This window comes from Rhincodon typus, chromosome 5 (genome assembly GCF_021869965.1).
Source record: "Rhincodon typus isolate 14 chromosome 5, sRhiTyp1.1, whole genome shotgun sequence".
Lineage (NCBI taxonomy): Eukaryota > Metazoa > Chordata > Chondrichthyes > Orectolobiformes > Rhincodontidae > Rhincodon > Rhincodon typus.
Genome location: NC_063336.1, coordinates 24,922,458 through 24,940,437, shown reverse-complemented (window position 1 = coordinate 24,940,437; position 17,980 = coordinate 24,922,458). Strand labels below are relative to the sequence as shown.

At 38.6% G+C, this 17,980-nt stretch overlaps 1 protein-coding gene across 5 annotated transcripts in view; it reads right to left on the bottom strand.

Annotated features, from left to right (window-relative positions):
• Positions 1 to 697: 697 nt before the first annotated feature.
• Positions 698 to 17,980, bottom strand: part of bves (blood vessel epicardial substance) — a 45,730-nt gene continuing 28,447 nt past the window's right edge. For 3 of the 5 annotated variants that reach the window (XM_048597390.1, XM_048597388.1, XM_048597387.1), the window contains 5 exons: positions 16,462 to 16,649; positions 14,468 to 14,576; positions 10,530 to 10,697; positions 6,228 to 6,369; positions 698 to 1,212 (listed from right to left, as the gene is read on the bottom strand). In XM_048597390.1, the coding sequence (XP_048453347.1) occupies positions 1,103 to 1,212; positions 6,228 to 6,369; positions 10,530 to 10,697; positions 14,468 to 14,576; positions 16,462 to 16,649 (717 nt within the window). In that variant the 3' untranslated portion in view covers positions 698 to 1,102. Of the gene's footprint in view, positions 1,213 to 2,715; positions 3,118 to 4,945; positions 5,043 to 6,227; positions 6,370 to 10,529; positions 10,698 to 14,467; positions 14,577 to 16,461; positions 16,650 to 17,980 lie in introns of those variants that run through there. The other 2 variants (XM_020533588.2, XM_048597389.1) reach the window with 2 other exon arrangements.

Here is a 17,980-nt window from a genome sequence, read left to right as displayed (position 1 = left end):
GAGATTTGGTAGTTGAGAGCACAGCTTCCAACAGTGTAACAGAAGAGATTAGGAGATACAAGAAGCCAAAACTGAAAGCCACAAAGTAGTCAACTATTTCTTATCAATCTTCATACATAATTCTATCTAGATCCTTTATGGCTTATACTCCGTCCCCAACTCCTGGGAGCACTGAGGTTTTGAAAGATGTTAATTCATTGTCAACCAATTTATCTGCAATATGCCCCCAGTCTATGTTACTACACTTGCCCCTAGTACACCAGAAAAGCTGCAGTACAGCTACTACCACCCTCTTCGAGAATGTTGCATTCATGAAAAATTAGCCATGGATGTATATTTTTCTTTTTACTGATCACAACTAAGAACGAGAGGAATTTATTACTAACCCTTTTAGTCATAAAGGAGAGAAAGGGAGTACTGATTGGACACTAGCTTGTCATTGTCCTTATTGAAGGTATCATTGTTCAGCATCACTGCATCCTGGTCAAGTGCATCAAGGAGATAACTATAACAGACAGTTCCTTACAAGGCAAGCTGTTTTGTGGATCATACGGTTGAAAAAAAAGATTGAATTCTGACAAGTAACTGTTAACTTCTGTAAGATTAAATCTTAAAGAACATCAAATAAATCTTAAAAGAACTCAGAAGAGTTTTTAAATATCAAACAACACTTCGTCCATTGACACTCATCCACCAATTCCAATCATTAACCTTTTTATTACAATACAAGTGTGGTGGAACTAATCAGGCTTTACTCTTCATAACACTACAAACTTTGAACAAAACTGTGAATGAAAAAGAATATCAAATGGTGCTTCAATCAAATAGTTGATGTGTTAGCATGCTTATATTGCCCATCAAAAGTCTCAAGCCATATTATGTTCTGGTGCATTGGAAAGGAACAGAAATGTGATAATGTGAAAAAACAAAATTAATACATGTCAAAATCTGGACCTTTGTATATTTTACACAGTTCCCATAGCTGGCTGTGCATTAGTGATTCAATGGTTAAAGGTAACAGGACTTATTTGTTACATCTTGTACTTTCTAGCAGACAAAAGCTCTTCTCTGCTAGCAACATTCCATTTTGTTTCGTTCAGTATCAGTTGGGAGCCAGCTGGGCAACTGGTGAAGGTGGTTCAAAGACATCATCCTCAATAGTCTCCTCAATGGGTTTCATTTTTCCTGAAGTCCTAGTATATGGGGACCTTTCTGTTACATTTAAAAGAAAACAGAAACAAAATAAACATCTCTGCAATGAAATCTTTGCTTTGAAGCTAACTGTTAATAATGAAAGTAATTGTTTTATCTACAAACTTGATTACCTTCTTGTTGATCGGGGCCCTAAGCAAAATGGAAAGTGAAGCCCCACAGGTTTTACTGTCAAAGTACTCAAGATTTGTGCAAAATGCTACAACAGTTGAATGTAAAGTTAAAGTTGCCATTGTCCTACTGGACCATATGGCGGCTCTTCTCATTAGAGAGAGATGACTGACAGCGGTTTAACCAGAGAATCACCATGCCTTAGGTGAGGGAATAGGTTGAGAAGGAAGGTACTTTATGATAATCTCTCCAAGTGTGGGAACTGAACCCATGTTGTTGGTATCCTCTGCATCACTAACTGGCAGTCCAGCCAACTGAGCTAACTGACCCCCCTACAACAACTGCAGGCAAGGGTCAATTAAACGCAAATATCCAAAGTTACTGTCTAGACTGAGCTGGATAGTTATTAGGGTTTCTTTTAAGGAAGTGGTGTGGGCATGTCAAGATAAATGATTTCCTGTGCATACACTCTAAGCGATGTAAAACAAAACAGCACCTTACTGTCTGGCTTACCACTGACATGCCTTGAACCATGTGAAGTTGCTATTTACACTGCAGACATCAGTTAAGCTCACCAAAGAAAGTGAGATCTTATTCAATTCAGGTCAGTTTGCAATCCTTCAGTTCGTTTTGTAAGGAGACACACAGTTATTAGTCCAGCTTACTCAGATCTCAGATATCCTGCCATCCCTACTGCAAAGATCACACTTTCCGTGACTCACTATGCAGGAAGTTTAAAAACCTAAACATGTGGGGTAAGCTTAATGAACAGCAGATGCCACAGAAAATTAGGATCCATTGTGTTCCCATCGACATTTCAAAGGTCAACTAATAGCTCATAGCCATATCATTCTGGCTTACTTGCTAGTTCGATTCTGCACTCAAATAGCATATTTTCCTTTTGGAAACTAAAAGACTGTTATTCTGCTCTTAATGAGATATTCAATCACAGACATCATATCAAAACACAGCAAATTAATTTGTTAAAGAATTTCTTAAATATCAAAAGTGCCTTAGGGAAATAAATCAGAAAATGTTATACTGAAAATAAAAAGTTTCTTTAGTAAATTAAAACATAAAACTAAACAGTACTATAAATATAACTGGGGACAATGATAATAACATTTGTCTCCTCCATCTTTATAAATGATTATTTGTCTGGCTCCATAGGCCTACTTAAAATTTCAAGATATCCTTTAGATATTTTATCAATCCAGCAATGTCAATCATTTTCACGCTATAATCAGTTGAATTTCATTGAAATTCAGGCATAAATTGTTGCTCAAGGCTAATATTCATCACACAGTTTACCTGAAATCTTGGAGGAAAAGAAATAAAACAAATTGCATTAGTAAGTTTTGTTTTATTTAAATATGTGGTTAATACCAGGCAATGTGAAAGTGTAATGTTAAGTTTTTAACAATGGTACATTCATGCAGATTGAAGGGATACACAAAACATAATTACATCCACAACACTCAAGTACTAATGTACACACTTGATTTAAAAAGAAAATATGAGGAAGAAATTCACATTTTATTAAATCTACCTTAATTATGCTGAAAGGCCAACTAGCAAAGACAGCTTGGTGACCTAAATTCAGTGTGATTCATTACCACCTTAAGAAACAGCTCTCATTGTACATGGAGGGCTCCATTTTACCAGCTGTGCCCCATTCAGCAATACTATCAGGCAACTGAACGCATGCAATTAAACAGTCAGACAGTGTTTAATGCTCATCTAGGCATCCTGCATTTGTTGCTAGAAGAAATAGAAAGATACAGGCTTCTTTTGCTGCCAGAAATAGAACAGATGTTTCAGTTCAGCCAAATGATCAATATTAAAATGTATTTTCAAAAGGGTATGGATGCTTGACATTAATTATGCAACACCTGACCAATAATTATTACAGACTGAGAACCTTTAAAAGTCACACAAGGTTTTTGCAAGCACGTGCTAAAATGGATTTTTGTTAACCCACATGTAATGGTCACATCTTCTGTAACAGCGTGAAATGATTTTCTTCCTTTACCTCTCCTAAGGCGAAGGCTGAGGGGGCAACTGTGGCATTTTCACGGAAATCATTTAAAAGCAGGGATCAATGTGAAGGAGTGTTTCTGAACTGTATAGCTCAGTACTGAATATTTATCCACTGAGTCAAGAGTTACCAGCCTTGGCCATTCTGCCTGTAACATGGCAGTACAGAATTTTGTAATCTAGACATCAGTATAAAACCATTAAATCAAAAGAACAACAGGATCAGTTACATAATCTTCCATCCTGCAGCCATAAATAATTATAAGTGTTGCCAGTTATTCAAAAGGTGAGGAGTATCGTAGTTTAATCAAGAACGAAAAGGCAAAAAGGCTCATAAAAATGTTGACAGATTGGAGTAACAGGCAATCACTGACATCTAATTAGGACTCCACTGTTAAAACATTAGGCCAACTTCAGATTAAAACAAGGTATTGGGCTCTCTTGTAGGGAAAATGCAGGAAAGCCCAATGGCTCAAATAACTTTACAATGATGAGTTACAATTTAGGCAAAGTACTTTAAGTGCCATTACCTTTAAAATCAAGACACTGGGAAACTCAGAGAAACACAGGGAGCCTGGGGTGCCCGTCCACAGATGGCAGGGCAGGTTATACAGCTGGTTGTGAAGGCATATAGAACATTAGCCTTTATCAGTCGTAACACATATTATAAAACGAGTCAGGTTATGTTGGTGCTGTACAAAACTTTGGTCAGGCCACAGCTAAAGTACTGCGTGCATTTGTGGCCACTACACGAGAGGAAGGTTGTGACAGCCCTGGAGTTGGGTTGGAATGTTTTGGCTATGAAGAGAGGCTGCAGAAGCTTGGGTTGTTTACTTTGGAGCAGAGAAGACTGAGAGGGAACCTGATTGAGATGCACTACATGATGAGGGGCTTGGACAGGGTGGACAGAATGCAACTGTTCCCCTTAGCTGAAGCATTAATAATGAGACAGCATAACTTTAAGGTGAGGTGGGAAGATTAGATGGGATTTAAGAAAAACCTTTTTCACCTGGGGGTGGTGAGAATCGGGAATGCACTGCCTTGGAGAATAGTAGAGGCAGGAAACCTCACAAAATATGCATATGAGGACTCTATGGGCTGCGTGCTGGCAAGTGAAATTAATGCAGATAGGTCCATGCAGGCTAAATGGGCTGAAGGGCCTCTGCTGTGCTGAATGTCTATCAGATTCACTACAATTGCAATTCATGTAATCTTTCCAATATGATCGTAAATTTTAAATTGTGGTCAGTTGCGCGAGTTCTGTTATCCAGTACATACACAACAACATCATCCTGTTCTGCTTCAAGAAGTGGTATTTACTTAAAAATAAAACATCACTATGACAATGCTGAACTCCAATAATACTGCACTAATACTCCAGACTAGATTATATGCCCAAATCCTAGATCAGCAATTTTCAATCTACAATCTTCCGGTACAAAACCTGAGGACACTCTAGTTAACTGGAGTCAACAGAACAACTTTAATAACTGAATTTTCCTCTAAGACCTATTGATTTAATCAGGTTATCTCTGAATAATTAGAACAAATTAAATTCTTGATTTATATTTTTTTTTTTCAGTACCTGAGACCACGTAGTTAGTCACAATCGGACCAAGCATGAACAAAATGCAGCAGTTGACTCCTTTCAGACAAATTAGAGCAGTCTTGCAGGTTAGTTCCTTTTCACAAAGTGAAAACAACATAAAAGTGTTAACATCAAGTACAAAAACTCCACAGCAACACAGGGGAGCACACAGCTACCATAACAACCTTGATTTTGCAGAGTTGGGCATCAAATTAGGTCAGAAGATAGAACCAACTGAGAGTTAGTCTGTTGGGTCACATTGAAAGTTTCACATCCGATTTTACTTTATTTTTAGATTAGAATAGTGAAACTTATTTGTTGCTGTACAACTCTAAAGACCTACTGATGTAATCAGGGAAGGCTGTAGTGTAATAGAAATGTTACTGGACTCATAGCGGAGAACTAAGGCCAAGTCATAGGGATATGAATTCAAATCCCACCATTGCAGTTATTAAAATTTGAATTCAACAAGAAAGAAAATCTGGCTTAATGCTGAACACGGAACCATTGTTATAAAAGGCAATCTGATTCACTAATGCCCTTTAGGGAAAACAATCTGTCATCATTACCTGTTCTGGCCCATATGTCACTCCAGACCCACAGTTGTTGATGCTTAATTGCTCTTTAGAGGGTAATTAGAGATGAATAATAAATGTGATCTGACCAGTGCAATGACAAGGAAAAATTTTAAAAATCTTTTCCCAGAAAATTAAATGGATGGCTTATAAGTTTGATAGAGATTCATTTTATACGAACTGTGAAAGGAATAGGTCTAATGAACTCGAAAGGCATTTTAAAATCCTATACTTTTGTAAAATAGAAAGTGTCAAAGCACTTCTTGGTCAGGCACCATGGCCAGTTTGTATGTGCCCATATAACTGGACATAGGATAAAATTATGTCGGAGTTTTGATGCCTTATGGCAGTGATGAAATGGAATACAAGCTGGATGGTATTTGTGGAACCTGTGCCATTGGTGGTGATTTATATTAGGCATCAGCTTTCTAAAAACTATTTTATATTTCAAGTTCCTTTTATGGATCATGTTAAGATATAAGGATTTTGGGAAACATTAACAGCAGAAGTAGTGGAGGAAGGGTTCTGAAAACCCTGTTTGATGACTACGGGTTACCTTGATTTAAATTACGCAAATTTCTTGGTTAAGCGGAATTCATACTGCAAGCAGTTAGTTTCAGAGGGCGAGACTGTATCATGAAAAATCCCACTTTCTTAACATGTGGAAGAAAGGAGAAGAAAAGTGCCATTTATTTGATGCTCACGGATTGATGAAGCAGTAGATCCCCCATGTAGAAAGTGTGATAGTCCATCTTCTGTATCACTTGTACTGGCCATACTATTTCTCATTTTCATCATTGTAAGTTGGGAGCAAAGACTCGGCTGTCGCTCAAGCTTTTTGGCAGTCTGTAACAAAAAGGAAACTGGGTTTTCAGAAACAAGATAAACAGAACCTTATTTCTCAATATTGGTTACTTACTTTGAATGCCCAGATAGTAATATTCCAGGAGCCTTACTCAATGCACAGTTGCTATTATTGCATTTGGCTCTTGTCTCTAAAATAGAAGATGTACATTTCCAGTTCCACATAAGACAATATTTTGAATTTCGTTCCTGGAAAGGCCCTGCTTTGTATATTTTAAGACTGTTGGGTAACTATGAAATAATAATTTCACTGAAATAACCTTCACTTAAAACAACACCATGCCCAGAAAGCAAGGTTGATGATCCCATTATTATCTTATAAATACCTGAACCATCCTTGGAAACCAGAAATCTCACACAAGTCCAATTACAGATACTTGGTAGAGGAGGCTGTCTGAGATGGCCTCTGTGTTACAGTTCAATATCTGAGATAGCTCTCTACTAAAATATCTATGCAATAGAGCAACAGTTCACAAAAAGCTCTTTTTTATGCAGTATGCCAACTCACTTCCCTTTCTTTTAAAAAAAATTCAATGGACAGAGAGTGCTGGTTTGAGTGTGGATGTTATGTTTCACCATTAAGGGGTGTACTTCCCATTTTAAGAGAATGATTTGCTTTTTTGCACAAACAACGATTACAAGTTACGTTATGTATCCAGGCCTGCTGATTAGGGTTGTCTGTAAATTCCTCCCATATTAAGCTTCCTGCTTCCGTCCAGAGTAACTATGTGTAAAATGCATCAAGTCTGCTCTGGATACTGATACCAAGTATGTCACACTGCACCCACCTATCTCAGTCTAAATTGAAATCAGACAACACAGTGGAAGCAATGACAAGGTACTGGAATATTTTGCAGCTATTCTCAAGGATATTAAATTCAAGTGAGCCATATTAAAAATAGTAGCAGCATGTACTGTGATCTACATATGTTGTGCTTTACAATAAGGGAACTAACCTTCCAGAAGCCTCGGTAGACTCGTCTGTTACTAGAAAGTCCAATTTAAATCTCAAAGAATGGAGTGAAGCATTCCTTTAAAATAACAACATTTGGGGAGAAGGGGGGAGGGGGTGGTGAGGGGTCCAAAATACATAATATCCAGTGAATAAAACATATAAACCAGTAACTGTGTATTACACAAGGCTACAGAAGGTGTACATTTTATTGGAAAAAAATTTTGCCCAAAGCATAACCACAACATGCAAACTTTCTGCACAGTTATATGGCAGAGCAAGAGCAGGTATGAGAAAATTCTGGGCCACCATTCCTAAAATAAACTTACCACCTGATTTGTAACAGGATATTCAGAATTCCCAAGTTTTTTTTGGTTTAAAAGATCATGTCACAGTATTACAATATGCAAGGGAGCACATTGTCATTTATCACACAGTCACAAGTCTTTACATTTTCATGGTCTTTACAGATATTTCTAAAAATTAATTCACGGGATGTGGGCATCACCTGCTAAGCCAGCATTTATTGCCCATCCCTAATTGCAGTTAAGAGTCAACCACATTGCTGTGGGTCTGGAGTCACATGTAGGCCAGCAGCTTCCTTCCCTAAAGAACATCAGTGAACCAAATGGGTTTTCCAACGAACAACAATGGTTACATAGTCAGCATTAGACTCTTAACTCAAGATATGTATTGAACCCAGATCCGCAAAATATTACTTGGGTCTCTATATTAATAGTGTAGCCATAATACCACTACTGCACTGCCTTCCCTCAACTTACTTCATTCCAATTTGGTGCCCACTGTTTTCCTCCCTCCTATGCCAGCTGGCTGAAGTTTCACCAACTTTGCAAGGGCCATAATGCACGTGACAGCCATAGACAGTGCCCTTTTCCACCAAAATGGATTCAAAGCACACACACGCACAGGAACCAAGCCCAATTACAGTACTCAGCTGCCCTTTAGTGAAACTACATAAAGTAACACTAACCCAGTATCACTCCTAGGACTCTGTGATCTGTATGACTTACTAATCGTGTCATGACTGATAGCAAAAACGAGGGTGCGTTGAAGAACACATGGATTAAAACAAGACATTTGGCGTACCACCTAAATTTTATGCAAAGTTCATAGCTCTTGCAATTTTTCCATCAAACCCGGAGGTAGCAAATTCACAACACCCATTATGTGATTGTTAGCTTTTCCTTTAGAATTTTTAAAGGATTTGTATTTCCACCACTCCGATTGGACTGACAGTATATTAATGGAATGCAGTCTCCAGTTCCTTACTGGCTTTTACCAATTAATTACAGTGTGAAGGATACAGAAAAGAAATAAATATTTCTTACACAAGACTTGCTTGCTTGCCTCTTAAGATCTGCTTGCAAAAGATTATGTAAATAACGCATTTGGGCAGGAACAGAGAGTGAGGATTGGCCTGCAACACTGTGATGTTTCACATTCAATTTGGAAAATTCCATTTCCACAAAAGAAAACCAATGTTTTGATAATAGCTGAAATTTCATTCAGCATGGAGTTACTGGTATAACCACTATAACATGCACAGAATCAAAGAAATGGTACAGTGCAGACGAACAGCCGCTCTGTCTTACTTCTATTAGAGATCATATCTGCATTAGCACTGTAAAATAATTCAACATCTTGCCCCTCAGTTGTGACAGCAATCTTTTTATTATGCAATAACTTTGAATTAATTTGGCACTACTTATAATAAAATAGCAGAGCAGTATACAAGCATGAAGATTTACTCTCAACATTCACCCAACATCTTTAAATTTTCCTTCTTCAAAAAAAAGGTTATGGGTCATTTGAACTTTCAAAATAATTACAGTCTTATTACCTGTTCCTAAATATTCTGCACAAACAAAATGCATGAGTGACATTGTATCATCAAATTGGTTACAGTGTCCATCAGGTTTGTATATACAAAGCAACTGAAGATCATAATAAGCAATCACTAAAATAACAGCTCAATAGCAACTGCACGTTGTATCTAATGAAACATAACATAGCATATTTGCAGAATAAATTAACCAGAAATATTTCAAATTGCATACCATTTTAAGTGAAGGACTAATTGTCTGTTAAAACAGTCAGTTTCATTAATCAATGCCTTACGTTGGTACGTTGTGTTTTAACAGTGTTCTGACCCTTAGAACCGAATACACAAAGTTTAATTTTAACTCAACAACTTATGCCAAGATCAAATATTAGAGCCTTACGTAAAAACATTTTCTTGATAAACCATACTTATTTAGAAACTCACCACCGACACTGTATTATGTGACACTTAGTGCAGCAGGAAAGCATCCACTTTGTGAATTATCTGATAGATTTTGTAAACACCCACAGGAAGTTTTTTTCTCCTTAGAAGATAATATAAAATACATTGCAAGTCTATTTCAGCATCAGGTTGTTAAATAAGTGTGGGGTTAGGTTACAGGAGCTCAAGTGGTCAACGGATCACCCATTTTAGCACAAACCTGTATGATTCGCTGGGTCCCACATTTGGTCAATGGTTTTTCATGAGTACTCAGCCAGCGAAGTATCCGAATGTTATAATAAGCCAAGTTTAGGGGTGGAAAGAAAAACAGCTAGGATTCCAATTCCCAACTGCTGTCTATCAATCCTTGCTGGAATGTGTGGGCATTGGGTGACAACAGGAACTGGCGATGGTGCAGCAGAACAGACTATTATCACTTAGTACTTCAACTCACACGTGAAGAATAATCTGATATCCAGCAAGATCTAGTACCTCTCTGACCATATCCAAGCTGAATTTGCTACTTCAAGAGAGATAAGGGTTTAAAAAAAACATTGGAAACCAAACACCTGGGTTAATGCAAAGGTTAAAAATAATCATATCATAAATCGAATAGTTCTTTTAAAGTCATAACACAGTCTATTCATTATGTGTTTATACATTGTACCTAGTTTGATGTACATATTTAAGATTTAATAATGGCTTTTTATGTACAACACTCAGAGATCAAACAACGTGTGCATATATTAACAGAAATTAAAGAACTGTTTTTGAAAGGAATCTTTATTCTCAAGGCATATTTTTCATGCCGAATATTTTAAAATTGAGCAATCTTAATGCAAATTTCTAATCGTCTTTGGATATTTACATAATATTTATCTTCAGGCATGCAAGATTAATACCTACTTTGTCATTTAGTGTGGGGTCATTCAAAGAATACAGCTTGTTTGTGATATCTTTGCCAATTAGATACTTAAAGACTTCATGAAGAAATGACTCTGTCTCCAAGAAGAAAGTTAGCCTCTCTCTGGACCAGCACAAAAACTTGCAGTTCTCTTCAGCCACAATAGTTACCTGAAGAGAGAGGACATCATTGTGACACATTGTAACAGTCCAAGGCACTACAAGGAGTAAACATTACTTGGATCTTGATTCAAAATGTTATGCACATATGGCTTCAATCTCAATGAATGGCAATAAATGAATTACCAATTATGAAGCTCCATGGGTCACCCCTTTTCCAATTATTGTTTAAAGCCATGATATCTTTATATCATTAAAGTCATTATGTGTACGAAGTTTGCACATTATCCCCCTGTGTACAAGGGCTTCCTCTGGGTGCTCCAGTTTCCCCCCACAGTCCAAAGATGTGCAGATTAGGTGGATTAGCCATGCAAAATTGTCTGTAGTGTCCAAGGATGTGTAGGAGAGGTGGATTAGCCAAGGTAAATATGACATTACAGGGATAGGGTGGGGGGTTGGGACTGGGTGGGATGCTTTTTAGAGGGTCGATGCGGACTCGATGGGTCGAACGGCTTCTCTCCGTGTTGTAGGAATTTTATGATTCTATGACCTTGAACTGAGGCTGTGAGTAAATCCCAGGGCAGGCAAGGTGATCAGATTTCGATTCCTTTAAAACTACGACAATTCTGCGACTTGACCTGCATCTGAAAGGTTCTGCCTGAGAATGTACAATGGAGTGGCAGAGCAGGAATTCCTACTGATTTCCTCTATGCAGAGTTACTGAACACATCTGCCCCACTGCGGGTGGTGTCAGGTGGAGACCTGAATCCCCTCCACAGAGGCACACAAAATAAAAATCCATTCTGTCAAACATCCAATTTCAGAGCAATGAATTCCTGGGATCAGGTTGTTTGGTTCTCTCTTTGACAAGAACAGCATTCAACACACAACCTGTTTAATATGTCAGACGGCAGTACACAATTCTTTAAATGATGAGTACCATGTGTGTGCCCTAACATTTAAAATTAAGATATTTTGAAATTTATCAAATATCAAGACTGAACTATATAGGTTTAATTTACTTACCAGAGGTCCAATAGGCCCAAACATCATCAGCTGCCTCAATAACCTCCCTCCATCATCAGAAGTGGATGATATGTTCACTGATGATTCACAATGCTCAGCTCATTCACAGATCCTCAGATACTATAGCAGTCTATGTCCAAATGTCAGCTGACAATTGACAAGTTACAAGTGCACCACACAAGTACGAAGCAAAAATCATCTAACCATCACAAACTGAGATTCAACACAATTGCCAAAGCGGAATTCCCTATCATAAACATCAGAAACTGAGCTGAAAGAGCCATATAAATACAGTGGCTACAGCAGAAGGTCAGAAGCTAGGAATCCTGTACTAAGTAATTCACCTCCTGACTCCGTACTTTGTACAAGGCTCAAGTCAGGAATGTGATAGAATACTTCTCACTTGCTTGGATTACTGCAGCTCCAAAAATGCTCAAGAAACGTGACACCATCCAGGCCAAAACAGCCTGATTCACTGGCACCAAATACACACAAACATTTACTCCCTCCACTAGCAATGCACAGCAGCAACATTGTGTACCATCGACAAGATGCACACTGCAGAAATTCACCAAAGCTCCTTAGGCAGCACCTTTCAAACTCCATGCTACTACTGTCTAGCCAGATAAGGGCAACAGATGCACAGAAACAGCTCCACTTGCAAATCTCCCCCAAAGCCACTCACCCCCAAGCTTGGAAATATATCAATGTTCCTTCACTGTTACTGGGTTAAAATCCTTGAAAACCCTCCCTAACTCCATTGTGGCCTACCTACACTAAATGGACTTTAGCAGTTCATGACGGAAGCTCACCACCACCTTCAGAAGGACAACCAGGTATTGAAATATATGGTGGCCTCGTTAGCAAGGCCCGCATTTCCCGAATTAATAAAATAAAACATATCAGTTTCGTAACCATAAAACAACCTTATACATATTCTTTTGCTCGCAAAAAGTGGTGGGGAAAGTAGCTGTCTAAAATGGATATTTCGTTGTGTAAAATGAAAGGACAGTTTAGTCTTGGAGAAGAAAAAGGAAAGGAATGTGGCAGTGGAAATCATAAACCCACCAGAAAGGAAATTGTTAATTCTGGAATATAACACAAAAAGATTTTAATCCAGTAAAATTATACAGAATATCCACAAACCAATCTAGGACATATCTCTCTGCTTCCAGTATTCTCAAAGTACATTTCAATTCACAGAGTGAATCAGACGTTGAATGCATTATAATTTCACTGATCCCCAGAAGGCTAGAGAATAATCAATTTATAGCTCAACAGACATGATGGTTTTATGTTGTGGTTTAGTTATCCATTCACTCTGGATGGGCTAACAGAAAAACACGGGACCATGGTATTTCACCTGGTATCTCAGGATTGAGTAGGAATCACTCAGAGGGAAGGGAAAAACATCAGTTTTTTGCCAGCCACCTGTTAGCAGCAGTACTAGACCGACAGAGGACTGATACCATATGTCTGCTCCATCAAGTAAGGATTGAGCAAAAACAGCTAGAGAAATAGGCGAAGGGAGAGACAAGTTTTAAAATCTTAAAAAAAAGTACCTATTAGGGAAACGAAAAATGTAAGTGACAGTTAATATCAATATCACTAACATACTGCATCCAGAAAATGCAGACCAAGACGTTATATGAATCACGTAAGTGCATAAAAAGGACACATAACTCCCAAGTGTAGTTCACATGTACCTAAAACACCCTGGTATTGTGCTTTAATGTCAAGCTCCAATTCTCCATTTGTCAACAATGTTTCACTCATGACTTTAATCACAATTAAAGGAAGAAGCTGAATATGCTGGGGCTATTTCCCCTGGAGCGTCAGAGGCTGAGGGGTGACCTTATAGAGGTTTATAAAATCATGAGGGGCATGGATAGGGTGAATACCTAAGGTCTTTTTCCCAGGGTAGGGGCGTCTAAAACTAGAAGGGATAGGTTTAAGGTGAGAGGGGAAAGATTTAAAAAGGGACCTAAGGGGCAACTTTTTCATGCAGAGGGTGGTGCATTATGAAATCAGCTCCTAAGCAAGTGGTGGAGGCTGGTACAACTACAACATATAAAAAGCATCTAGACAGGTATATGAATGGAAGGGGTTTCAGATGGACATGAGCCAAATGCTGGTAAATGGGACCAGATTAATTTAGGATATTTGGTTGGCATGGACAAGTTGGACCGAAGGGCCTGTTTCTGTGCTGTACATTTCTATGACTCTACCAGAATTTGTCACTACAACCAGGCCCCCAACCACCAGCCCGGAAGATGAGGTAAACTCGGCTTGACTGCCAGTGGAAATTCTGGCCATGCTTTTCAGCCAATCAGGACTAATTTGCTGCCATCAGGGCTCCCATCTGCCCCTGTAATCTGGAGCTGCTGGCCAAACAGTCCAGAAGATCAACAGGATCAATTTCAGCAGGGATTCCTTAGGAACAGCCTGCTTCCCAACCAGGTAAGTGGGGTTTGAGGTTGGAGGGGCCAGTTAGACATGAACTGCCTCAGCAAATGGGGAGCATGGTAGTCCAGAGCGGGGCACGTTGCTATGAGGACAGCCATGGAGTGACCCAAGTAGGAGGTCCCACCACTGCAAAGTGGCTTTCCCATGCTGCAAAGGGTACAGTCACCACTGACACGCAAGTGTCACAGTTGGCCAGTGGGTAGGGGATCTATCCTCCATCTCCTAGACACTGGTTAAATGCCACAATAGCAGTGTTCCTAAAAGCAAATCATCAGCATTAATATACACTCTCCCAAACTGGTAAAAATATACACTTCTCATTGTTCTACCTGAAATTTTTCTCCTTTATGCATCTGAGTCGATCGGAATTCAGGAGAGTCGATGAAAGAAGTGGGGTAAATGTTGTGCAGAAAGTGCCCGCGATAAGAAACTTTCATCCTGTCACGTGAAAAAGGTAACAAAGCAATTACACTAGAACAAATGATGATGGGGAAAGTAATCACATCACAGTTCAGAGGAAAAAAAAAACACTCAGTCCTGAAATCAGATTTCTGTCCATCAGTATCTGTGCACAAGCTCTTACTAAGAAGATCACAGGAGAATTATTTGAGTCCACATGGATTAAAAATAAATTTAATCTCTATTTTAAAGAAGTTATTTATTAAAGCACCAGTTAATCCCTTTTGTACTACAGCCCACTTAACATAAACTCAACATTCCACTAATCGTTTAATTATTTTGTCTATCTGTCAACTGACTGTACTGAACATCCAACTCGTTTGCCTAAAATGTGAAATCCATTCCAGTCCTTTCTTCCCTGGATACAAAAGTGGTTCAGCTTCCACTCGCCCACACCAAAACCTATTCGTTTGTTAGTTATTTTGGGTGCGCTTGCAGCTCAAGACCTCATAGCAGTACCTGAGAGAGGAGCAAAACTACTGGGGTGTATATTTCCAAATTAGTCATCACTTAGGAAGGATGCAAATACTTCACCAACAATCAAACTTCACAGTCAGTTCCCTCAATTGGAATGTGACAATGATCTAGTATTTTTTTTAAACTTTGCACATTTCTCTTTTGTAGGAACAATCATGGTGCACTGACCCGAGATGCAAGTAACAGGATTTCATCACAAAGGATATTACTGCCTCAGGGTATTTGAGTTGTCACCAGAAATGCAAGTAGAATATTTCACATGGTGCACTGTGGAATTTATCAAACAACTGCTGAAAGGTCACAATCTGATCTTTGTAGAGGAGTGGCTATTATTTATAATTTGCTTGGCTTCAAACCAGCTTCTCAATTTACCATTTATGGCAGCAAGCCAGAGGCAGACACAACTCAAAGAAAAACGTCTGAAACACATTGAAGGATAAGAGAATTGAGCAATCTCTCTGAAATACAATACAGGGAACTGTAATTTTGAAAGAATAAACAGTTCATTAGTTGCTGCTAATTGCAAGTTTGGAAGAAGATTTGATGAAGGATAAACCAAGTTCGTGATTACAGCAGGGACACTACATTACACGTCATTTCTACTTGTATCTTGATATCAGTACTAGTTTTTAATTACATGTTAAAATATCATTGCTGTACTCATTGTAAATGGATGGCTCATATAATTCATGATTTTCCGCAATGAGCAATCAGCAAGAAGGTTTTTAAAAAAAGGGGAAAAGATGAAAATCATCTAGTGGGTCTAGATGGCATAATGTCAGTCTGACAGCACCCTTGACCATTAGTCAGAAAGCCACAGCCACACTCCATGATAAGGGCACAATCTAGACCAAAGTTTTAGAGAACAACTGCAGCATCATTTAAGGTAGTCTGTTCAGTATGTGAAACTGAACTATATTCCTGGTTGAAATAAAAACAAAAAACTGCGAATGTTGGAAATCAGAAACAAAAACAGAAATTGCTGGGAAAACTCAGCAGCTCTGGCAGCATCTGCGGAGGGAAAACTCAACTCTGCTTTCTCTCCACAGATGCTGCCAGATCTGCTCAGTGTTTCCAGCAATTTCTGTTTTTCATTATATCCCTGTTCAGATTGGTGTTAAAATATCATCAGAAAAATAGGCAGTTCATCTTGCATCTTGGCCAATGTATTCCCCTCAGCCAACATCACCAAACAGCTTTTCAGTTACACATCTTCAGTGCATCTTACAGAACCCTGCTGAATGCAAACTGGTTGCTGTTCTTGTCTACACAATAGGGTCTGTACTGCAAAATGTAAAATTGAGATGCGCTGAGAATATCATAGAACATAAATATTTAAATTCAAGTTTTTCTTAAATACAGAAACAAGAATGTCTTTACCACTTACTTTCCCTTTAGCAGGACACTAAGTCGATTGTCAACCGATGTTTTATCTTCTGCCGCGTAGGTCTGACCCTTTTTGAGTGTCATAATGTTGCAAAACTGTCCAGTCAGTCTTTGGAACAAATCTGGAGGGACATGAAGTGGCTCAAACATTCTCCTGTAAAGCACCTTGAGCTCTTTATCAATTTTAATCTGTAATAAAATAAGATGGTTAGGTGCAATGCGGTTTACCAGCTTCAGCATAACACACAGGCAAATCTAGATATACGTACACTACCAAAACCTTCACATTCTTTGGTATAACTGAATGTGAAACTACGTTGATAGTTACGGGCAGTATAAATGTTTTTCTTCTTTAGAATCAAAATTGTAAAAAGAGACACTTGCTTTAAAAGTATAGAAAACATACACTTAAAATAATGCTTTCAAAACATTGTTATTCAAAGGGTCTCAAAGGTATTAGTTCCTGTAGTTCCAAAAGTATTACTTAGTATATTGAAATTATTGCTCATGAGGTTATTTGAACCATAAGTAGGAGGTAAAAATAAAAAAAAACTTCTTCCAGGAAAAATGGAAACTGCTAGGAGCAGGTTTGATCTCAGACAAGTGCCTTAATGACCATATGACTTAGTTGATAAGTGGCTTTTAATTAATAACCAGATTAGATTGGTACTGCTTCAAGTATTGAAAAGCATTCACCTAATTTACTTTTTTGAAATGAATAATAATAAAAGCCAAATCTCATTGCAATAACCTAAGATTACAGAACACAAAACCATACAATAGATGGGAAGGTAAATAAGGGTAGACAACATGAGGTGTCAACCTTTGAAAAGACTCAAGGCTTTAAAAGTGATAGAAGACTGAGGAAAATTATAGGTTCCACAGTTTATAAATCCTGGTGAAAGGTTATGGTTTGACTATGCAAACTGTCTTTGGGTGGCATTCACTGAAGAGATAGTCACTCCACACCTCCTCACTTAAAATTTGGGGCCGAGTCTGACTCTAAATGGCCCGGTAGCCCCAAACCAATTGAATGGCTGACAGCTCTCTAGTCCCAGTGTGATAGGAAGCCAGATTTGGGAGTGTGTCCAAAACAACTATTGCCTTTACAGCCAGATATCAAGGTGAGTGGGGATATTTTGCCAGGACCAGTCAGGCAAGATCTGGGCCAGCATCAGGAGGGCAAGGGGTGGGCCAGAGTTCACGTGGCAACCTCAAAGAGCATAGATGCTCCTTAAGCAACCATTAACTGACCACCTAAGGCCCTCAGCTGGCCCAAGGCCAGGGGAAAGCCACCCAATAAGGAAATGGCAGACATACTGAAAAGTACTTTGCACCGGTAAAGCATTTATGTTACAGGAAGAGGTCAGCATTTCAGAAATCCCAAAGAGACTAATACTAAATAACGAATAACACACTAAAATTAGCATAACAGAAAATGAAGGTATGAATGGTCCAGAGATAACAAGGTGTAGAGCTGGATGAACACAGCAGGCCAAGCAGCATCAGAGGAGCAGGAA